General features: G+C 38.3%; 1 protein-coding gene across 8 annotated transcripts in view; it reads left to right on the forward strand.

The window, feature by feature from the left end:
* The window catches only part of SULF2 (sulfatase 2), a 122,762-nt gene that overhangs the window by 67,533 nt on the left and 30,342 nt on the right, over window positions 1-24,887 (forward strand). For all 8 annotated transcript variants that reach the window (XM_048321458.1, XM_048321457.1, XM_048321460.1 and 5 more), the window contains 6 exons: window positions 2,141-2,380; window positions 11,934-12,085; window positions 15,405-15,574; window positions 18,391-18,541; window positions 20,511-20,686; window positions 24,631-24,759. In XM_048321458.1, the coding sequence (XP_048177415.1) occupies window positions 2,141-2,380; window positions 11,934-12,085; window positions 15,405-15,574; window positions 18,391-18,541; window positions 20,511-20,686; window positions 24,631-24,759 (1,018 nt within the window). The remainder of the gene's footprint in view (window positions 1-2,140; window positions 2,381-11,933; window positions 12,086-15,404; window positions 15,575-18,390; window positions 18,542-20,510; window positions 20,687-24,630; window positions 24,760-24,887) is intronic.

Genomic DNA, 24,887 nt, shown 5'->3' on the forward strand with positions numbered 1-24,887 from the left:
AGATTAGATCATATGTTTTTGTGTTAAAGACTGTTGATATATAGGGCCTTGTCATTACAGCAGTTTTATTAAAGAAGCTTATTGTCCCCAAGGGGAGTCTTTAACATGTACTGTTATTTATGCACAAATGCCTCTGTCATTTAAAGGGGTTGTTAAATTGTATTTCAATATTGGGATGACAAAACATTCTTTCAGACTGCCTGTTTATGCTTGGGCTAGCTCATAAGACAACACAGAGGAAACATGCACAGTTTTCAGGCTCACATCATGTATAATTAGCTGTTATAATTGTTAACTGCGTTATTAGTACCTTTAGGCATTAACACTTAATACACAGCTATTATAGAAACAAAAGAGTAAATCTTGCTTTTTTCAGAAACTCCTTTTTGATAGGTGAAGTTTAGCAAGTTCTAAGGGGACAGTGCAATAACCTGCCTTGGTTCATGTCACAAAGTGATGCGACGTCCTCTGACCCGAGAAATGCACAAACGGATTTGTAATTTTTCTTTTTTTTTTTTTTAATACTCATTCCAAACAAGTGGTCTCAAACTAATACCATGGCAGTTTTTAGGTGAAATGACCTACGGTAGCAATTAACCTTCCTTCATGGTGCCAGAGAGTCAGATTTTGTATGTGGCTTGAGACCATTTTCCCTCTAGGTTTTGATTCCTGGTTATATCAGTGTGCTCTGTATCAATCAACTTACTGTTGCAATTTCATAATGAAATCCCTGCATAAAGAGCTTAGAAGAAACCTAAATGCATTATTGACAGAAACAACACAGTTTGTGCCAGATGGTTGCAGGATGCATTGATTAAAGCTGAACGGTTAATCCAACTCAGCCTTGGGTAAGTTAGCCCCAACCCTATTCTAGCATGAGCCCATACCTTCATCTACGTGTTGTCAGTTGGCTTTCTCTGCTCCTAACAAGAAGGAAGGGTTGGTGATGAACAGGTTTAATCTCCTTTGCAAGGTCATGCTGTTGACAGGTACCATGACGAATTCTTTACAAAATTGGAATTCTTCCTAGATCAAGAAAATTTTACCTAACTTGCTCTGATGCAGTTTTAACTATTAGGCACTGATAGAACAGGGAAATTAAATTTCTTGTTTCTCTGATTCTTGGTGTTTCTGGGTTTAAGAAGAGCACTGATATGGATCCAGATTTAGCTAGGTGGATGTCTATGGTAAGGATCTAGTCTTTGACCAAAACCTTGTTCTTAAATAAACAGAAAAACCATTTGGCAGCACTGTGGCATTCAGTAATTGTTGTCAAAGACTTTTATTCATGTTACCCCAATTTATTCAAGTCCCTTGCTTATTTGTTTTTAGACAATGGTTATGTAATACATAGTGTTACCTGCCCTGAGTAGTCATCTAAAAATCTGATTCTGCAGAATCAAGCCTAAGAAGATGTAGATAGTAAGTCTGTTACCAGAATGGATAAAGCAGATAGCTAGAACTCACTGAACTCGTTATGGAAATTATTATGGGAGCTTTTTGTTGTCTTTGGTTCAGTGACAATTACAGAAATCAATACCTCCTAATACCTCACATTAGGGAATAGAATAATTTATCTAGAGAACAACTCTAGCAGACCCTTCTTGAGCAGTAGTTTGGACTAAATAGTCTTCCAAACGAAATGATTCTGTGGTTACAGCCCTCAGCCTTTTGCATAAGGCTGGCACAAAAGGTAGTGTATCAGGTTTCTTGTGAAACCAAAGATTAGATAACACTTAAAGAGCATGCAAGCTTTGGTCAGGGTTTCTGCATAAAGTGCTTTTCACCCTCAGTACTAGGGTGAACAGTATTAGCAGCTCCAGAAAGGCTGTAGAGATGGTGCAGATAGTTACAGTTGTAAATCTTGAATTTAGAGAGAGAGAAATGAAAGAAGCATTATGATCTATGTTAACATGGTTGAGTCAAATCTTTACTTGGGACTTCAGTATTTAGTCCTTACTGAAACAGTGGGAGAACTTCACTGAGGCAGGAGTAACCTCTCTGGATTTGGGTTCAGTCAGAGATAACAATGCCCTTTCTACTTGTGCTTCCTTCTGGTTTCTAATGTAACGTCCGAGCTCTTACATAGCTCTTGTGACTGAAACAAGAAAATAATTCTGAAATGTTTTTCCTCTTACAGGTTCTATGCAAGTGATGAATAAAACAAGACGTATCATGGAACACGGAGGTGCTCATTTCATCAATGCCTTTGTGACAACGCCCATGTGCTGCCCATCTCGCTCCTCTATTCTTACGGGGAAGTATGTCCACAACCACAACACTTACACTAACAATGAGAACTGTTCTTCTCCATCCTGGCAGGCTCAGCATGAAATACGCACGTTTGCAGTGTACCTCAACAATACAGGGTACAGGACAGGTAAGGCTGGGTCCATCTGAAAGCTTCCTTAGACTTACTAGTACAGAGACTATCGTATATAATATTTTAATTCTAATTTCTTCTTTACTGCAGCAGTGCGTAATGCCAGAGCTTAAGTCTTCCATGTTGGTTTAGCTTCCTTGCACTTTTACTTGAGGAAATTTTTATTTACAAATGAACAGTCAACAAAAAAACCAAGACTTTTGTTTTTAGAAGGTGGGAATAAAATACTGTTCATGCTTGAACTGAAGGCCTAGCAAACGTAGAATATGGCCTACAATTACCTGAAGTGTGCAGAACAACCAAGAAAAATGCTATGAAAAGGAATTAGTGTTCTGACTTTTTTCATAAAACTGATATATTAAGCAAATTAAGAATGAAAGGGAAGGGACTGCTCCTTTTGTGCTTTGGGACAGTCAGCTGGCGTGATTTCTCTAGACAATCAATTCCCAGAAAGGTGTTTAGGATAAATAATGACTGAGGAATAATTGGCGAGATGAAATGCACTCCTGAGAAACAAATTAGCCTCTTTTCATGCAGTGCTCCTCAGGAACAAATATCCTGTAGAAAGGATTTCAGAAAACATATAGCATATGTTTCACACCTAATTTCTTCTTGCTTCCCCCGACATCAGATTCAGGTCCTTGCCTGTGACAGTGGTTTTGTTACATTTCTTGCCTTTTGTCATGATGAGAAATGAGCATAAACCTGGTTCTTTTTGTGATATTTATAGTGTATATGTACTGCAGTATTGTATTATACTCATTAGTAATAGTATGTGGTTTTTTTCCTTGAATTCATAGTTATTTGATGCTTCCAGAAACTAATATAAGCCTTGAATAGTAATTGTAACAAGATCGTTATTTTCTTTCTGACTATTCAAGTGAGTTTTATGTGTTATTTCTTCTAAGTTTCAGTCTTAAGTAAGTGATTTCCTTGTTTTGTTTTTCTAAAATGAAGATCTGAATTAATTTGGAAAGAACTAAACTAGGGGAAGTGCACATATCTTATTAATTGCTTGCTGTGTCCCTCCGTTTATCATTCCTGGCACCAATACCAGTGAGCATATGAGTACAAACCAAGGTTAATGTTTTATTCTTCATAGATTATTTGGTTTGTGTTTACTGAGCTTTGTCTGTTGTAATAATTTTTATATTTAGTGGTTGTATTTCAAGAACCGGCAATTTTTACCAACTTGAGTAGCTATTGCAAGGTGTTCATATGTCTTTTTTTTTTTTTACATTAACTTAATGTTTAAATTTAGACCCAAGATCTTAGTGAATCTATATTACATATTCGGTCTACCTCTCTTAATGTGGAAACTAAATTTATTGGAACACATAGAAATAGGGCTTTTATAAGTACAAAGTGATCGTAAGGTGAAAATGAGATCCTCATTCATGTAGTTAAATGTGACATGTTGTTATACAAATTTAAATGGAATTTGCTGTAATTGGAGGCTGGCATTCATTTCTGTTCTCCAGTTAAAGTCTGGAGTTATCCACTATGAAGGATGTCAGCAGTAATAAGGTATTTTTTATCTTCCCCCCCCCCCCGCAAAGATATTAGCATTACCTGCTTCAGAAACAGCAGGAGATTGTATTTGAGAACCTTGTCTACTCAGTTTCTCAAGTTTCAAAAGAAACTTGCTAAGAAGAATACTTTGAAGATTATGAATAAAATTTCTCTGAAATGGAGAGACCTCCTTGAACATGACTACAGTGAACAAAGGAAGATGTGGAAAGCACAGGAATTAATTTGTTGGGTTTTATTTTTTATTTTTGAAGTCCTTTGTAGTACTGGTTTGCTCTGCAAACATACAGTTTAGCTTCTTAATTCCTTGGTTTTGGTGTGGTTTGTTTGTTTGTTGGTTTTGGGGTTTTTTTGTTAGGTCGGTTTTGGATTTTTTAAGGAGTAGAAAAAGAGGCAATGAGGAGTAAAGCTTTTTGAGGCTTGCTTTTGTATTTCAGTTGACAACCTTGGAATGAGAAAGCTTTTTAATTGATTCATAACCCAGGCCTTCTCCCTGTGTTTTTTCTCTTCTCTTTTCTCTTTTGTATTATCTTGAAGGCAGAAATTGTACTCTCCTACTCCACTTCATAGCTTCCATCTGTTCTTCTTTCCTGCTGCTGGTTTCACATCTCCTTTGCCTCTTCTCTATCCATTGTGATTTCCCTGTGTTTTGTTTTGTTGCAAAAGATGATTCTTCTGGGGATCAGTCTTTCTGCACTGTAGTGTGTTCTCTGGGGTAGTGGCATTTGTGGCTGGGATCTATAGAGACTTGGGCAGCTGCTGACACCTTTGGGAATGTGCTAGTCGCATGCAGGCAGGAGAGAGCAGTGTGGTGCAGGTTTTTCTGGCACAAGTTGCAAGTGAAAAATAGATGGAAAAGGTATGTCTTTCCCCCAGCTGTTTCTTCGGTTTCAGCCTTGGGTGTCAGTTTTACGTTTTTTAACTTTGGCACGTTAAAAACCTTGACCAACTTTGTTAGGCACTGTACTTCAAAGAATAGAGGGGCTGAGCTCAAGGAAAGTTCAGTCTTTGGCTGTAACAGCCAGGATTTTGACTGTCATGCATAGGCTTGCTGTCACTTTATGTCCGTCAATTTAATATCATGGTGTAGTGGTTTGGTCTAAAATACTCATTACTGTTTATCTTCTGTGAGATAAGAATTAGGAGAAATGCAAAGCAGGCATCAAACTTGAAAGAATATAAAGAAGTTTGTTAACAGACCTAAAAGAAGGGAAAAAAAAAATTATACCACCTTCAGAACTCTCCTCCTCCCCCCACCTTCCTCCCTTCTCCCACTGACAATGTAAAAAGACAACCCTTAAGATGTTCAGTCTGTTACCACTTCCATAATAACCTTGTTCAGTCCATTTAGAAAGAGAAGTCTCTTCTTGCTCATGCTATGAAAACATTATCACAACAAGACAGCCGCCCACTTCCAAATATTGTTCAGTCCATTTAGGAAGAGGAGTCTCTCTGCCTGCATGTGAGTCCCTTCCCCCAACTTGCAGCTTGTTCAAGGTCACACACAGATAGCAATTGGTTTTCCTGCGTTCGAGGGTCCACTCTTGAAGTGTTTTGGGGTACCATTTTAAGGTTGAGCCATTCAGAAACAAAAACAGAGGCCCTTCTCCTTCCCTGGGAGCAAAGGGTCTTCCTCATCTTCATTGTTAGGACTATCTCTGGGAGCATCTCTAGGGACTGAGGTTTTCTCCTTTCCCGTTTGGAGCAAAAGTCCTCATCTGGTCCATCTCTAGGGACCGAGGTTTTCTCCTTTCCCATTTGGAGCAAAAGTCCTCATCGCTTCCATCTCTCCCTGTCCAAACTTCTCATGAAATTACAGCTGTGTCAGCATCTGCCTATCTCAGCGCAGGTGCTTTTGCTCACGAGTTGAACACTCCACCCCCAGATCTTCATGGAATTACAACGGGATACTCTGATATATCATAGCTTCACAACAGAATTTCAGCTTTAAGCATCTCCTCTCTCTCTTCCCTCAGGTTTTCAGCTCTTCACAGCAGTAAAAGGGTTAATCTCACCTCGGCCTTGCAGCTTTGCAGCTGGAATGTTGAATTTTTCTTATCGCAGTGGAGAGGGGGGAGAGCCGAGCCGCTCCGGCTGCCCACGGCAAGGCAGTGGGGGGGGTTCCACGGCTGGAACAGGTCCATGGCTTCAGGATGGCCGTGGCCCGGCCCGGCCTGGCCCAAGCAGGGCCTGGCCGGGCCCGCTGGCCCCCACACGGGGCCCGCAGCCACCTGTCCCAGCGCCGGAAACGAGAGAGAGCTGGGGGGGGAGTTTGCCTATTCTTAAATGTGGATCACAGAGGTGGTCACAACTTTAAGTGGCTTAGAGAATTGTCCATATTCAAACTGGCCAGCTGATAGGTTCTATCAGTTCCCAGAGGAAGCTGTAAGCACCCCTTAGCAAGGACATCCCTTCCGGGACTATGCTTGCTAACCTGTGACACATGGGAATACAGAGGGTGGGTTTTCCTTCTACAAGGGAAGCCATTGAGGCAATAGGCATTACAAGTATGTTGTGTTCTGCATTAACCTGTCTCACAGTTTAAAAACTGCCAGTGTCCTGAATAGCAACACGTGTTCTTGTTATGTAGCCACTACACCTTCCCACAACATGAGTTCCCAATCTCAGTATATTCTCCTATAGCATAAAGTGGGAAATTGGGCAAGGAGGACAGTTTATGTAAGTAAACCAATTCAGTTGATGAATCAATCTTTAGAAAGTCACTAAGCTACATCTGAATCATGACTAACTTAAAATAGTGGATGCTGGTACTTCAGCTTAGAGTAGGACATTACTAGAATGGAAAAGAAACAAAGAGATCCTGTGACAAGCATTTCTGAATGGCAGTTCTCTGCCAAGTGTTCCTGGTAAATATTTATAGAAAAAAGGATCTGTTTTCTATGAACATATGCATCTCTTTCTCTGAGAAGGGTTTTAAAATGCACAATGCATTGTTGTATACTTCGGTCCTGCAGCAACAAATACCAAGATGTTATATTGAAATACAGGTTTAAACTTTTTTTTGACATTACTGAATGAGAAAAGCTTCTCTTTTCCGCTTGTCCAGCTGGCTGAATGATGAGGTCTTAAATTGATGACTGATTCTAAGGTATTTTGTCAGCCTTCTCTGCAGTCAGGAAATGAAAAGACATGTTTTATCTTAAGAAATTCAAAAGAACTAGGGATGGTAGGTCAATTGCAGCCTGGCAGAAGGACACTTTTGCTTCAGTGATTCTTCTGAGAGAGTTCCGTTAATTTATGTTAGGGCTGAATGTGGCTCAGTATGCACCAAATGCAGTACACATTTTGACTAACTTACCTTCCTTGTTCCTGTTGAGCAGTACCCTATAGTACAGCTACCCCTATTCAGTTAAATGAACGTATTAACAAAGGCAAAAGCTGCTGCTTCTATGGTGATGTGTGGGTATCTCTTTGTGGTGGTAAGTCTGTACTTGAATTATACAAAGAATTAATAAAATGCCATTTTGAACCAATCGTGTATTTTGAACCTAGAGAAAAGTGGGTTTGGGAGGTCCAACTCTGCCATTATGAAATATTTATTTGGAATAAAAGTAATAATCATTCTTAGCGTTTTCATGGGGCTTTACAATAATCAACTAATGAATTAATTAAAATTCAGTGACAGCTTTCCATTTCCTTCCATTAATATTAGAGTAAGAAGATACAGTGGCTGACTCCATTCAAGTAATTATTTTGTACTTCACTGTCTGAGCTTTTGCTATTTTAAAGTGATTTTAACATTAAATTGTAAGAAGGAGAAGAAAGGCTATTGGTGAATAGCCTTTGAGGTTCATTCCTCCTTTAATAAACATGTGACCAGTTTTTAATATCTAGATACAGGTCAGGAATAAGACTCTTAGATTAACTGTTCCCTGCTGTAGAATTTGCTCTATGCAATAGTTGCTGCTTGCTATTTTTTCTTACAGAAATACTTAAAAACTTAAGTTGATCTTTGTGTATAATAGCTTGATGAGGAATAATGAGTGACCTAAAAACTCAAAGCATAGACAGAAGTAGAAACAGAATTGTGAAGTACTTTCTACAAGGTCCCATGCAGATGAAAACCAACACAAAGAAGAGATGCAAGTTTTCATCCACCCTCCAGTGCCCTAGCCACTATGCCATACTGCACTCTGTCATGTTATCTGCATATAATGAAAACAGATTATCCAGATCAGAGTAACAACCTATTTGCAGAACAGATGGCTTTTGCAGTCGATGAAGGACTGCAGGCCGTTGTTAAAAATAATAACCAAGTGATTTAAAAGTCAGACTTAATTTTTAGAAGTGATTTGCTTGACTAGGAACTGAAGTGTTGGATACCTCCAGGACATTTTGGTAACTTACAAAACTGGGTAGCAGGTTTCTGAATTATTTATCTAGAAGGTAAATTAGTTTCCATAGGTCCTCTATGGAAATACTACTGTCTTAGCAAGGCCTGTCGTCCATTAGATAGTTTGAGACTATCGGGCTTGAAATTGATGTGAAAGAAAGATTCTGCAGAGTGTCTATATCATGACAGCTGTTACTGCAAAAGGAAACCAAGGATCTACGATGAGTCCTCATGTATAGCCCAGATCTACTGACTCAGTCCATCTTACTACTTCTTCTGATAGGCTTGGTTCATGGTGGTGAGTTAGTAAGATGGTCTTTCAAAATCATCAAGCTTATTTTACTAGCGTAATGTACTCAGGACAATTTTTCCTAAGTTGTTTTTCCTGTATGTTTAAGGTGTGAGTGTTCTGTATCGCCCACATGGTTCTATACCTGTCCTCCACAGCAGTGATACACAATTGAGTTGGCACTGGAAGAATTTAGTGATATGGGAGTTCAAATAAGCTGTATGCCTTAATGAAGTGCATAGGAGAACAGTAATGTTTCCAGAGACTTGCCAGTGCCTACAGCATAAAATTTGCAGATAGATTCTAATTCCAGTTTCTGAAAGTTGAATTTCTATTTCTTTGAATTTAAGCCAGCTCGTGTCTTTTTGAATGTTTTGGTAGCAAAAGTACTGCCCTGAGACCTTTGTCTTGTCTTCCAAGTTAGAGACAATAGCACTTTGCATCCCTGCCTGTGTGTTATGTGTGGGAGGACTAGGTACATTTTTGAGATGGAGGCATTTCAGAACTGTAAGAGGTTATTGGTTGATTACAAAAAAAGTGCCAAATATATTTTTTTGTCAAAAGTAAAAGGTAAATGTACAGACAATAAACGACTGTAAAATCTAGATGACTTTTTATTCAGTGTATATCTTGTTGAAGGGAAGTCTGTGATTATACTGAACTGTGGTTGGACTTTTCACCTAATTGGATTCAGTAAGACTTTATTATTTTTATTCATGAACTAATGCTTTTAGTAGGTTTCTTCTTGGTTTATTGGTAGATGGGAAAACACCCAACTTTGTTAAAATACAGCAAATAATTATTCTTGTGCGGAATATCCTAATAGCTCCCTGAAACTTGGCAACCGGGTTTTCTTCAGATCCTATGAACAAAATGGCTCTAAATGAAATTCTTTCAGGGGTTGCCCAAACAGCATAGTGCAGACTTTGGTATTTTAGTAAAGATTCAGCATTAAGCTGGGTAAACTTTTGCTTAGAGTAAAAAAGCATTTTAAAAGTTATTTTAAAAAGTCTGACAATCTACTATTGAGGAGGTTTTTGAGTTTTACATGTGGAAGAGGAAGAAATCTTGCATGTGGAAAGAGGAGGATAAATCTAAATGTTAAGATTCTTCTGTGCTCATGGTGTATAAAAGGGGGGACGTGATGCCCATGGTAAATTTTTATTAAAATGTCTCGCTATTGTGGTTTTGACATTAGGAAACGTTTTATGGAAAATCTGAATTGTCAGGATTGGCTGCCAAGGTGTATGAGCAGACTGAGGAGCGCTAGTGAGGTGTGTCGTAAAGGAGCGTTCTCAGCCGCGGCACCAGCAAGCACTCCCACTGCCCCTTCTGCTGCCCGGTGTAGGAAATCATGCTGTTATGATACACCAAGACATCATGTCCTGAATTGTAATAAAGATTGGTGACATAAAGATTACTATTTCTACATTTTTTTTCCTTTTAATTTTCAAAGGGTGCCCGAGAGGGATGTTCAGAAAGATATTTGTGCCTTACAGGTCTAGTTGGGTTTAAACTTTTGTAAGCTGTCCTAGGCATCAGTGAAAAGGACCTTTGGTCCCAATTCCATTGGAAATTTGCTTATCTGAGAAGGACAAGCAACACTTCGCTCACCATCAGCATTCTTTGGTTTGATTCCTTGTTGACCATTTCAAGGTATTTAGTTTGAGTACTTTTGTTTTATTTGGCTTCATCTGCTCCCCTCCCACCAATTCCCCTGTAAATAGATCTTGGCACTGATCCTTGGCAACCACTGAGGAATGTGCAATGCAAATTCAGGAAGAAGAACAAAGGTGTCACAAAGATTACTGTGCTTTGCCTTTGTCCTGCTAGATATCAGACTAGTCCCCTTCGAGATAGTGGATGGAGCATGTGATAGCACACTGCACTATCAGTGTGCTGCAAGGTAGAGAAAAATTGGCCATCAGTGCACAGTAGACTAAAATGTGTGTGTGAATACACACCTGTGTTTCTCCTCTTAATCTACCTGGTGAAGTACTTCAATGGATTCATCATTTCAAGGACTGTTGCAGACATACAAGAGACAAGAAACAGTAAAAGGTACTCAGAACCCAGTCTTCCTTAGCATCTTGAAACTGATGTTACTAAAGGGATCTGATGACAAAATGTAGTCTTAAGCCCCTCTTTGCATCCTTGAAAATACTCTAAGATTGAGGGACTCACTGTATGTTTTATGCAACTCATTAGATTTCCTGCAGTTACTAAGGTAATAATACTAATGCCACATCTTCTAACCCTTACAGTAGTGTCATATTTTCAGTTGTCACAAAAGTTGCTGACTGGCACTGTTTTGTTGACTATTTTGAAGGTGGCTTCAGCACTTAGGAGTTACTGATTTTTGGAAAGCTTGGTCAGTTATTTTGATACTTAAAAAGAACTGGTATCTCTTGAAAACATCTTACCCATGGAACCAAATTTAATACTGAATTACAGGATTTTATCTTGGAACTCCCTTATTTCTGCAGTAAACCCATTAATTTCACGAGGTTTATTCCACTGTATATTGTCAGTCTAAGAGTATATTTGGCCATGATGTGAAGGCAAAATGTAGTTGACCTTTGGGCTAACTGGTTGTTCCATGCAATGCCAAGAGTACTTTCTCATCTGCTTTCCTCTGATTGTCTCTCGGGACAAAAATACTGAAAGTAATTTTTGCTAGATATACCTCAGAAAAAAGGACAGAAGTGTTCCCTCGCTCCCCCCACTCCATCCCTATACTAAGGGATTGGGCAATTGTAGCTAATTGTTCAACTTTGAGCTGGGGAAAACTGATACCAGATACAGAAGTAAAAGATTTTAAAGAGATAAACAAATCTTTAGGAGTAATTAATACTCATGCTCAAAACCCAAGTTAATATCTGGAAAATTGTCTGTTGAAATAGCTCAGAAAAACAATGTTCTAAATAAATTTTTTAAGTACTTTATGCACAGCATTCATGTTTAAATGTAGAGTGTTAATATCTTAAAACATGAGTTTTAATTTCACACTCTTAGTGGGAAGTTCAATTTCATGGGGCACTAATAGGTGGATGGATGCAGCTCAGCAGCGTGAAGGGTATGAAGAGTCTAGGAGGAAGAACGTGTGGTCTGATTCCAAGTATATCAGGCACTGAAAAAGAAAATATAATGGTAATCGTGGTCCAGTTTCTCATATACATAGGTTGTAAATCAAAATATCTACATTATAGAGATACAAATTAAAAAAACAGATGCAAGCTTAAACCTCAGAACTTACCTTAAATCTATTGTAATGGAGAGGACAAAATTATTTTAAGAAAAAACAGAAAGGAAAGAATCTCTTTAACTATGGTGTTTCTGTTATGCCTTCTTACTACACTTCTGTTTTCTACCCCTAGCTTTCTTTGGAAAGTACCTTAATGAATACAATGGCTCCTATGTGCCTCCTGGTTGGAAAGAATGGGTTGGATTACTTAAAAATTCTCGATTTTACAACTACACACTCTGTAGAAACGGAGTGAAGGAGAAGCATGGATATGACTACTCCAGGGTAGGTCCTGTTGATTTATTTCTATTTACATTTAGACATGACCATAAGAAAGCTGTACTTCATGGTTTCAGTCTCTTTTTATACTTGAAAGCCGGTACGTGTAACATTATCTACAACTGGTAACAGTAGTGTTTGGGCATGGTTACCTTCCATTCTGGGAGTGTCACGTTACTGAAAACATTACTACCAGCAGTGGAAACAAGTAAAATATTCTGAGACTGTATTAGATACTACAAGCTGAAGATGCTGTGTGTTAGCCATTTCTGTGCTTTGTATGTAATTATTGTGTCAGCGGAGTTACACAAGCATTAATGAGATAAGAATCCGTTTCCCTCCAGCTAGACCAATCCTTTTAGTATAAGCAACTTGTTTCACAGCCACAATATTATGGAGTGTTCACAGAATCTTGGTACAATTTATGATAATTCTGAATGAGTGGAGAATTTAAATATTATGTTTGTATTTCTGTGCATACCGATGCATATGTTTCTTAATATCCTTTCAAGGATGTTATATCCTGACCAAACTTACAAAAATGCTTGATAGTCATTGTCAAACACAGTATTATTTTTTTCCTCATCTAACATGTTACAGCTCGATACCTGCTTGCAGTCAGGCATATGTTTATTTCAGCTAAAAGTGTTCCTTTCCAAAGGAACCAGCTTCAGTGAAGTCCTAAAGTGGGCAGAAGTGACTCTGAAGTAGGATGGTAACTAAATCTATCCATAAACTGCTCTAGTTTTAGTGTATCACTAAGGAAGTTGACTCATTCTGAAGTGATTTGTAATGTATATTTGTTTAACAGATGTTTTGTTCGCTTTCTCTTATTGATGGCAAATCCTGCCTTCCTATTTGTGTTTCATTAGCATAGTGTTCACAGCCAGTTTTTCCTTTAAAAGGTTGGTGTCTGTGGTTTCCTCTCTGTGATTTCCATTTTCCTTTGCCCTATTTGCCTTTTATAATTGAATGTACTTTGTGCTGAGAGATAAAACTTCACAGTCTTCTAGGGCTGCCTTTTCCATCATCAGCTGCTAAAGGGAAGGTGCAAACTAGTGTACAGAATTATTTGTCTTCTGTTTTCCTTCTGATCTATGAAGAATGACAGAGCTAATCTTTACAGCCATGTACTAAAATGTTGTGATGGAAATATATCTTCTGTGGAACAGTGTCAGTCAAGTGATTTCATAGGCACTGTTCTCCATCTCCATTGTACCAAGGAGCCAACAGGGAGCTTTATGTTCCAATATATTCAACTGTTTGTGTATGCCAGACTTGAAAATGTTAAGGTTTTCACTTGTTTTAGTTTTTCTTACTGATTTTGGTAATAAATAAATCAAAAAATAAGGCTGATGAAAAGACAGACTTTTTATAATCTTCATATTCTTGCATAATAAACAGCTACAGTAATAAACAGATGATAGTGTGCAGAGCAACAGCACTGGTTGATGTTAACACTGGAGTTCAAATGAGCAAACAGAAGCCGAATTGGAAGACTGTTTCTCTTTCTTTCCTGCCATTCTTGTTGCTGAAAATGTGATTTTCCAGCAATGAGCAATATAATCAAACTACTTTTTAGTCCTATCTGTTTAACCTGCTGATGTTAATTATGTGCCAGTGGAAAACTAGGAAAAAAACCCAAAACAACAGTTCATTTTGTCCTCTAAAGTAACTGCTAAGCTTCTCTGAAAATTAAATTCTTTCAGATTTTCTTATAAAATACATTCTACTTTGATTTTTCTTTTTCAGTTTCTGCCGACATCTTTTAGATGAATTTTAATTTCGTACAACTACAACCTCTATAATGTGGACCTTTAAAAAAAAACCAAAAGAAATCAGTTCAGTGAAATGTTTCTGTTTGGTCTTTTGGCCTGGTAAATGCTGGGTTTTAGTGATTTTCACTTTTGACCATGTGGAAACCTGTCTCTTTAAAATGAAATTGGAAAACTCTGCTCTTCCAATGGCTAAATCAAAGAGGAGTTACAGGCTTAAAGTGATTGACCGGCTTAAAGAAGCAGCACAATGAAGATAAACAGCAGTGCATTTTTGAGAGCACTTCAGTATTCTCTCTCAGCTATGAATATCATCTCAGGCATTGAAAGCATGTTCAGAAGTCAGTTTTGCTTTGGTACATTTTCCCTTCCCCTGCCTACTTTTATGAGTGGAAGTCCTTCATTTAATGCCTATTTAGAGTGAAAATACCATCCCAGGAACAGTCATAATCATGGCAGTTTTGTAACAGTCATGCCTCGTGTTGGGACCAGTGTGTAAAATTATAAATGGAGACTTTGCCAGCCTTGTTCTGGGATAGACAAGAAACAACTTGGGGGAAGTAAATATAGTCTGTGGAAAAGGCTTCCTTTGAATGACAAGCTGACTTTTCAGACCAAGGATGCTGACAGAGGTGAAGAGGAGCAAGTGTCTTAACCATGGGCAGAAAGCTGTACTCAAAAGGAGATGCAATCCAATCTATACCACACCTTGTACTTGTTGGCTTGACCATGTGTTACATCTGATTTTACATTCTGCTGTGACATGACAGTTATTTTGGGTTTTTTTAAGGTGTAGTTTCATATCCTACTGTTTGATGGATATTTATACTTGTAGTGTTCCTGTGAAGCACCTAAGGGAGAGCATGGCTTGTCATTAAAAATCCTGTCTTCAATCCCTATAGCTCTTGCAGATATCATAAGAATGATAATGACACTTCTTAGAAAGTATAGAGAGAGTCCAACTCTTCTACAGGAAGATTTCTAAATTCTCAACAATATGTGCAATAGAGCTACATCTCTGTCAGATTGTCACTGTATTTTTGAATGAAGTCTTTCGTTCAATTAGCCCACCATCTTCTCGTGTTAGTGACTTCTGGTTCAGAAGAAGGTTAAGAAAAAAGAATATTGAGCCATTTGGTTTTTCAAAGTATTTTTGTGATGTAAGGTTGGACTATACACCTTAGAAGATACCGACACTGATAATTTTTTTTCATTCATACCTGGTCATTGTATTTAGCATTGTGTTTTTCATAATGTAGTTATCCACTTTAGGAAGAAAGAGTACTATTTGATCTTCTTTAGTGTCATTCATTTCTGAGAAAAAGCTAGAAGCTGTTGGTTTTTGTTTTTCTAGGCACTGAAGAAAGCATTATTTGATTTTAGTTTTTTGAGATTTTAACATCTGTAACTTACTTCTTCCTCCTACCTTTCTTAGTGAAGTAGCTTTTTTTTTCCTATTTCTTATGGTACCTCAGACCTCTCCTTCCTATTACCTCCCAGTTTGAAATTCCTTTTCAAGTGTCTCATTATACGTTTGCTTCTACTTGCAGGATTATCTGACTGATCTGATTACCAATGACAGTATTACCTTCTTTAGAATATCAAAGAAGATGTATCCTCACAGGCCAGTACTGATGGTTATAAGCCATGCTGCTCCTCATGGCCCTGAAGATTCAGCCCCTCAGTACTCACAGCTCTTTCCTAATGCCTCACAACACATGTAAGGAAAAAACAAAACCTTTGATTGATTTTCAGGTTCTGGAGTATGGAAGTTCTGGGTACCTCTGGGTGAACAATGTTTTCTTTATAGTACTCTTGGCATAACTTGTCACAAATATTTAAGAGGAGTTTTCAGTGGCCTAGGTTTAAGAGTAAATGTAAAAATGCAGAATGTGTACATACAGTGAAGGAATGATACAAATTAGTTCTCTGCTTTCCATTTTTCCCCTTGTTCCCAAATTCCAGGGAATCTCAGTGACAGATAAATCTCTCAATGATAAAGGGTTGCAGGCAGTTCTTACTGTTTGGTTGTCATGTGGATATTGTAAGGAAGGATCAGAATGCAGGTGGAACACTTACAAATTGCCCTAAAGCAATAAGCAATACCCTGAACAAAGTCTTTGCCTAGTCCCCAAACCAGAAGGCAGTACACTGTGTGGTATGACTCCACACCTTTCCTTGTGGCAGCAGTGGCGAAGACTGTAAGTGGATTCTGTGGAAAAGAAAAGCCAAGTGAAAGTGGGATGGTAGTGCTTGACATTGGTTGATGTACACACTACATCATGTGGCGTTGCTAGTAATAGCTAAAAGCCAGTGGTATGGGTTTTAGTCAGGGTGCTGCTTTGCCTTGGAGCTCTGGTATGTACTTCCGTGGCTAATTTCTGCTGCTGTTCTCTTGATTCTCTACCATATTCTGGCTGGTATGACCATTCTGCCCTATACTGCAGACTCTCTCCATCTCATTCTGTAGAGCTCCTCTCTGTGAGCATCTTCAGTCTTGTCTTGTTTGAAAATTATTCACAGAGAAAATCCCTCAGCTGCATGGTTTTCCTTTATTGCTGCCTGTATTGTGAGCTGTAGAGAATGTGGCAGCTGGGCAGTTTTAGCGGTGATCAGAATTCACTTCAATAGAGGGTACGTTTTACCATCCATCTTTTTCAAGGTCAAATTCAGTCTGTCTGGGGCTTCCCTTCTGGATACATTCGAAGAAGTTGTTTCAGCTAGCTTCTAGGAGTGTTACTTTTTTGTATTTTTCCCATAAGACAGACAAATCTGTTAAGGATTAAAGAGTTACATTTGTAGTAATCAAAGAAAATTGTGGGCTTTAGTTGGACTAAATAGTGGGAGGTTTCAAATCAGCCAGGAAATTACAAAGTAAGCTGAAAAGGAGTTAGCGAAGCATTTTTGATTCATTCTGAGCATCACATAGCAACAGTTTCCGTAACAGTCAGCATTTTCAGAGAAGCAATGTCATTATTTCAACCACAATAACATTCTGAAATTCAAGAGACTATTAACAATACAGAGAGAATAGACAGCAGCACTTTCCTCCCTGTATGAAGAAGCCTCCACTTGCCACCTAAAAAAGTTTTTCAGATAGCATCTAACAGAGGCTTTCAGCACAAAACATTTCACTGTCGGATTATTAGTTTAATATTTATATTAAATGTCTTCTGACTGTCATAATCAGAGATACATTAGATACGCAGTATTTTGATGAGAAGTTTCAGCTGATGTTATTTTTTAGCTTAATAACTTACCTTGCTGCTCTCTTGCCTACACAAAACCAACAGTAGAAATTTCCCAAATAGGAATTTATCAGGAAATTCTGTGTTGGTAAGAGGAAAGTAAATGAGTATTTGCTATTTTTTCCTGTGTTACTGTGTTACTCTCTTGGCTTGCAGATTGGCACAGACCAAGTTTACTGCTTTGAATGAAAAAAGGAAGTCTAACCAAATTACCTAGGAAAAGTAATTTTTAACACTTTAGACTCTGTGCGTGATGTCTTTGAGCCATGATGTGAAGAAATTGTAAAAGGTGGTCTTCAACCATAAGTAATAAGGAATAAATATAGTATGTAAGAATAGTATTTCTTGCAAATGTAAGCTATAATAATACCTTTTAATGAGTTGGTGATGTGGAGAGTTGACATCATGGTGGTAATATAAATCTTTTATTTAGGTTCAGCTAACCTGAAGTAATATAATTATGCATAGAAAAGTGATTGCTGGGACTCCCAACCATGTGAAACTCTGGACAATATTTTTCCTCATCACTTTAATGACGTCCCAGGATCGTGAGAACTTTGAGGGACAGTGAGATTCCAGGTGGATGTTGAACCCAGTTATTGGGATTTTGCAGGGACTTCAAGTAAAGGAGTTGGTGGCTGGAATGAGTCTTCAAAATACAGCCCTATTTTCCTCATCCCACTTTTCTTTGCAGGTCTTTAAAATCCGGCTGTGTATCCACTTCTGCTGCTCACATGCAATTGGATACCAGTAGACACTGTGCCTGTGCTCCTCTGTTGCATAAGTGTGAAAGTATTCAAGTAGCCAGTCATGCTGAATTCCAAAAAGCTGTTAAAGAACATAGTACAACCTCTACAGCAAATTGTATAGTTATTTTTAAACAGCTTGCACAAGACGTAGTATTTGGTGCTAATGTGAGTGGAGTGAAAGCAAAGCAATTACATGAGTAGGAGCTCTGTAATACGTGCTTCATCCTGATCATACTTGTGGAGTTAAGACTTCTGAGGCTAAGTCCCTTGGCCTTGAAATGTACACTTGTTTGTCTGAAATCACTCGAAAGATAAGGTATGTTTAATGTTTTCATAGATCTTATTCCCCCCCCCAAGTTGTTTTCATTTTCCCGTGTTTCATAACATGAAACTAGAAGACATTTTGAAAATAATCTTAATATTTTCTTGTGCACCTCAGATAGTACTTCCTATAGTGTTGATCAAATAGAAATTAATATTCATTACTGTCACTTTTTTCTACTTGGCTAAAACATTGTGGTTTTCTCTCATTTCCTTAGTACTCCCAGTTATAACTATGCTCCAAACCCAGACAAGCACTGGATAATGAGGTATACCGGTCCCATGAAACCCATACATATGGAGTTCACTAACATGCTACAGAGAAAGCGCCTTCAAACACTCATGTCTGTGGATGACTCTATGGAGATGGTAAGATTAATAGTCGCTTTTGTTTTGTTTTGTTTTTTGGCTAAACAGGTGCTTGGTTCTTGAGTTAAGCTCCACATAGTCCTGCATATGAAGATAAGGAAGAAAGAAGGTGGAGAAGGACCGCATCAGTTTTTTAATAGTGTGTAATCCTCTCACCTCTGATCGTTTTGTCTCTTTATTCAATGTGTAAGGTTCCTCATCTCCTAAAGACAGGTACCCTGAGTTGGGTGGTGTGAACAAGCTGACTTGATGCCACAGAACTACTGCTGATAAAGGGGCGGAGAAAGGGATTGCCTGAAAATCTACGCATCATAAAGCCTAAAAATGTACCTTTGATAAAGAAAGTCATCATATAGCCTGTTGGAAATAACTACCTAAATGTGTGTCTATTTTAATCTTGTGACACTGAGTTTGTGAGAGAAGAAAACAACAGCAGCAAAAAGTGATGATACAGGAGTCCTAACTGGAATGATCCCATGGTAAACCCAGCCCAGGAGGTTAAATATTGGAAGTAAATAAATACATAGATTGGTATTTTAAAATTATCTGCATCATCTAACAATGAGATTTCTTAATACAAACTATATGTCTCCCACAGAAAGATCTGGATTCACTAAAAGCTATACTGAAAAAGAATGGTTATGCAGATTTAAAAGTGTTGCAATTACTGCTTATCTCTTGGCATTCTTAGTCAAAAAAAGCTAGAACATAAATTAGAGGATTAGAGGAGTCTAAATTAGACTTAGAGGAGTCCTCTAAGGCAAAAAGGAGATTATCTGGATGGCATTGCATAAGCTTGTTCCTAATATAATTACTAATATCTTATAATTACTGATTCAGGCAAATATGACCTCTGCTTCCTGTTAATGAAGCTGTTTAGATGGATCAGATACCAGCATTAGGGGAAATTGGTGATTTTACTACACTATTAGGATTTTCTGTTTAGTAAAAGGTTTTCACTCCAGGTGATTTACTGCAGGCAAGTCAGTTAGGTTCTTTTTTAGTTCTAATTACAAAGTTAGGCTGATCTTTTTCTACTGATTTATATGTGTTAATAGTCTTTCAAAATTAAAAAGAAAAAACAACAAAAAACCTCACACACTCAAAAAAAACCCCAAACCCAAAACAAACAAACAAACCAAAACAAAAAACCGCCAAAAACCCTGCACAACCCCTCCAAAACCAAAACAAAAGCCAAAAAAAGCCAAACCCACAAACAAAACAACCTGAAAAAGAACCAAAAATAAACTCCCAAACCAACACAACAGAGTTTTGTCCTGTGCTGATGTGTTTTGCACCTGTGTGAGGCACCACTTTGGTGGTATTCCACCACCTTCTTACCTTTCTCAAGCCAAAATGTCACATGAAAATCGATCCTTGATGCTAAAGTTGGCACATTTCACATAGTTTCTTATGTAAATCTGTAGAAGCATCCACATTTAAATCTCCTCGTAATTCTCCATAGTGAGAGTACTATGATGGAGCGATATTTATCTGGAAGATATTTTGCAAATATTCTGCATAATGGAGACTTATTTGTTTGAAGCTGAAGTTGTTGAGTGCTGCCTGAATATATGTGAGATTCAAAAGGCTGTCATTTTATTAAAATTGCTTGCTGCAAGAAAAAGATAAAACTGGAGAGAAAATTTTGAAATGACACCTTGTGTTACTGTATGTATTTAGTACTATCTTGACAGCTCTCACGCAAAATACTGAACCCAAACATTTTTGAAATGGCATGCTGTGTTTTACCTTGAAACAGAGTTTTGCTTTGTAATAGCCACAATATTCAGTTAGTAAAATTAAGATGTGATTATGTATTATTCAGAGTGGTTCATTGTGATAACTCAGTGCCATCCTTAGCTGTTGTTATTTGTATGTTGCACATAGGCAGAAAGTGATATCCAGTGTTCCACATGTAGAGCTACTCAGTGGAATTAATTTCATATTTTGTTTTGCTCTTTTTCAGATTTACAATATGTTGGCTGAAACAGGAGAACTGGAAAATACGTATATAATATACATGGCCGACCATGGTTATCATATTGGGCAGTTTGGGCTGGTGAAAGGGAAGTCTATGCCATATGAGTTTGATATCAGAGTTCCATTCTATGTCCGAGGACCAAATGTGGAGGCTGGGTCCTTGTAAGTTCTTTGCTATTGTGTGTGTTGTGACCTGAAAATTTCATGTTCACATCTCTAGTTGTATTGACCTGGCAGCCAAATGGAGGCACAAAGTATTGCCCATCCTGGTTATCTTTGGCAGAAAAATATGTCTACTCAAAAAACAGAACTGATTGCACAGGCTGGTGTAACAAACTCAAGGCCATTGTCTTTTTGCTTGCGTGGGTGTGCAGCACAAGCCACTGCACTTTAGTGGATCTAGTGGAAAAATCACTTTGAATGATGTCCAGTCTAGGAAACACTTACTTGCATTCTTTTAAGGAGTGCAAATTATACACGTAACTGTCATTTTAAAGTTAAAAAATATACTGTATAATGCCATAGTAGATAATTATTGGTGAACATTGGAGTCACTTGTTTCAATTTATAATGATCAGTTCATATACTATCATCCACAAAATATTCTTTCTGGCTCGTTCTTTGGGACTATGTGGTTAGGCCTGTTTGTCAGATGCACACAAGCATGCAGAGTATGACTGTTAATTGAAATGGTAGCTTTGATCAGCTAAAAAATTAAGCAAATACACTTTCTAAGCAATTATTTTGGATAGCAAATATTTGCACTTAAGTAATGATGTTGGACAGAGTGCCATAAATTGCTGCCTAATAGTTGTATCAGTGTGCATGTTTTAGCATAATTAACACACACAGTCTTCCACACACAATTTTTTCTTTACTGCAGAGGAATGCATCTAATGTGTAATATGATAACAAATAGTTATAAAAAAAATCTCATTCTGTATGCTGGTTAAATTCACTGATTCACGTTATCTGCAGGCAGAAAAATGTTAAATTCTGTAGATATTACACTGTGTTTCTAATTTATTTTCAGCAGTTGTGCATGTGAAAAAAATAATATTCTTTAAAGAGCAGGGAGAGATTCCTCAGTTGGGATTAAACATACTACCTTGGCACTGAAAGAGTTTTGTCTGCAGCAGCCCAGAATTTCAAATGAGCTGGAATAGCCTTCTACAAACCTGCTCTCTTTCCCTTTGTCTGCAGTTTTTGGCCTTCCTGGAGAGTCAGTGCTAACATGGCCCAAGTGACTGAGCTGGTGCTTCTGCAACATAGTGCTAGAGACCAGCCACATTGTGTCTATGGTAGTTCAAGGATCCTTACACACAGATATCCACAAAAGCTCTGAAACCTTCCCACTGAATTTTATTTTTCAGACTTCCAAAGATGAAAACATCTTTCTGTTAGAATTGGAATAGTCAGCCTGACAGAGTCTTAACAGAACAGAGCTTGTCACAGTAGAGCAAATAGGAAGAACAGGGTAAAACACCTTGGAGAGGGAATACATCAGATAATAAATTGATCTTCCCTCTCAGCCTGATTTTCTTTAATGGTAGAACTTCTGTCATCTGTGTTTTGTGTGAACCTTATGTTTTTCCTGCAGAATAATTGTCATGACTCCCTTTGGATACCAGGGAAATTTTAATATCAATCACTGTAGCAAGTGATTGATTACTAACCTCTCATTTCTGTTACTAAATATGCTACATCATAATTATCAGTAATTAAAATCAAATCGCATACATCAATTTAATTCATCACCTATGCTCTTGTCAGTGCCTGTTTGCTTGCTCACTCAAAGATGTAGTAATTTTAAAATAGTATCTCATTAAATAGTGTGAATTTAGCAGCTTTCTTCTGTCCTGTATTCTGAGCTGGAATTCTGCACTGACATGTAGTGCAGTCCATTTGGTCCCATCCTTCCTTTGTGCCTGCTGGTCATAACATGGTGATTCTTTATGCTCAGTGCTGTAGAACACTGTTTGTGTAGCAGTATGCTCATGTTATTATTTTTCCCCACTTTCAAGAAATGGAGGGTCTGTTGTGATTTTTTAATCCTTGTTTTCCAAAGAAGTAAGGAAAAGCAATAGCACACGGCTGATAAACAGTATTTATATATGTAATATTGTGAGTAATTGCGCACTCAACTTCAACACTATCATAGACATGGTTGAAATGAGTTTTTAAGATTCAATGTAATGAACAACTGGGGTGCAGGACATGAAGGAATATGAAGTAAATTTGCTGATGATACTAAATTGGGAGGAGCTGTCGACCCTCGCAAAGGCAGAGAGGCCCTGCAGAGACACACTGACAAATTAGAGAGATGGGCAATCATCAGCTCTCTGAAGTTTAACAAGGGCAAGTTTTGGAATCTTCACCTGCAACAGGGCAACCCTGGAGATACAGACAGACTCTGGGGAGAGAGAGGCTGGAGACCAGCTTTGGAAAGGGACTGGGGGATCCTGGTCGACAGAAAGTCGAATGAGTGTCAGCACTGCCCTGGAAGCCAGGAGGGCCAACCGTGTCCTGGGGAGCACCAGGCCCAGCATTGCTGGCCAGGCAAGGGAGGGGATTGTCCTGCTCTGCTCTGCGCTGGGGCAGCCTCAGCTTGAGTTCTGGGGGCAGTTTGGGGCACTACAATATTAGAAGGATATAAAGCTATTTAGAGAGCATCCAAAGGAGGCTATGAAGATGGTGATAGGCCTGGAGCCTTGTGAGGTGCAGCTGAGGTCACTTGGCTTTTTCAGACTGGAGGAGACTGAGGGGAGGGGAGACCCCATAGCAGTATACAACTTCCTCTTAAGGAGAAACAAAGGGATAGGCACCAACACCTTCTCTCTGGTGACTAGTGACAGGACTCAAGGGAACAGCATGAAGTTCTGGCAGGGGAGGTTTAGGTTGGATATTGGGAAAATGCTCTTCTTGCAGAGGATGTTCAGGCGCTGGGACAGGCTGCTGGGGGAAGCAGTCTTGGCACTGAACCTGCCGGAGCTGAAGAAGCATTTTGGACAATGCTTTCAGGCACGTGTTGGGATTCTTGTGGCTGTCCTGTGCAGGGCCACAAGTTGGACTCAGAGATCCTTGTAGGTCCTTTCCAGCTCAGGATACTCTGTGATTCTGTGAACGTAAACAGAAAACACTTCTGTAAAAGCAGACCTACAGTAAAACCAAATCACATGATTAAAAATTTTGGGTATTCATTTAGCTACTGAATTCTGGGCTGGATGGATATGAGTTCATCTGTCAGAGCCAGATGCTCTGATATATTAACTCATATTTAGCTGTGACAGTTCAGTGGGTTTGGGGATAGAAGCTAACATACTACTTGGGAGTTAATGCTAGTGTTTTAACCAAATCTGAAGTCAGTTTGAATTCAGACGTACTGTTAACTGCGGTGGCTGAGGAGCATGTGCCGTACTCTGCAAAGTACCGGAGGGTGGCTGTTCATAAGTTTTTGCAGAATGTGCAAATGTGTGCCCTTTGAAAGATCATTTTAATTAAAGCTGTTATTTTTTTCTCTTTTTTTCTTCATAACTGTTTCCTCCGTGCTGCTTTTTTTTTCATCCCTTTCCTTTTTCTGTCTCACACTGTAAATTAGCAGTCACTTTTAGTTTTCTCTAGTGCCTAGCAATACATTTCTCATGTTCTCTTCAGAACATGCCTACTGTTATAGGAACTGAGGTACTCATTTCTATACCAGATTTCAAAACAGGTAAAGCATGTGCTACCTGCCAAATCTACTTTTTAAGAAAGTTATTAACATATTTGGCAGTCATTTTGATTCTGTAAGACACCCAAACAGTTTTTCCAATGCTTTTTAAACTGTCTTTTGCAAAAATTAACTAACTTTGCCTTATGAACTACTTTTCTTTCTCAAAAATGCTCTATGCTAAAGTTTAAAATATTTGTATTAGTCCCCTTGAGGTTATGCAACTTATCTATGTATTATATGTTAATTTCCATCATGGAAAGGAATCAGATTGTGTCTTCTTTTATTTGCAGGTGTCACAAAATAAGACTTTTCAGATCCTTGGACTCTGTGGAAGCTGGAGTTGCTTGGTATTATTGTATAGACTTTAAACTGTGTTCTCCTATGTTTTTTTCAGGAATCCTCACATTGTGTTGAATATTGATCTTGCACCCACAATTCTAGATATTGCTGGATTGGATATTCCATCTGATATGGATGGTAAATCCATTCTAAAGCTGCTGGATTCTGAGAGACCAGTCAATAGGTAAGAAATGGAAATGTTGCATGGAAACATGCATGTGTTTTTGCAAGACTGAACAGGTGTTCAGCAGCATGCAGAAAATTTAAAGGAAAATATAAGAAAACCACCATCTGTCTGAGTACAACATTCAC

The sequence above is a fragment of the Corvus hawaiiensis genome, chromosome 17 (assembly GCF_020740725.1).
Source record: "Corvus hawaiiensis isolate bCorHaw1 chromosome 17, bCorHaw1.pri.cur, whole genome shotgun sequence".
Lineage (NCBI taxonomy): Eukaryota > Metazoa > Chordata > Aves > Passeriformes > Corvidae > Corvus > Corvus hawaiiensis.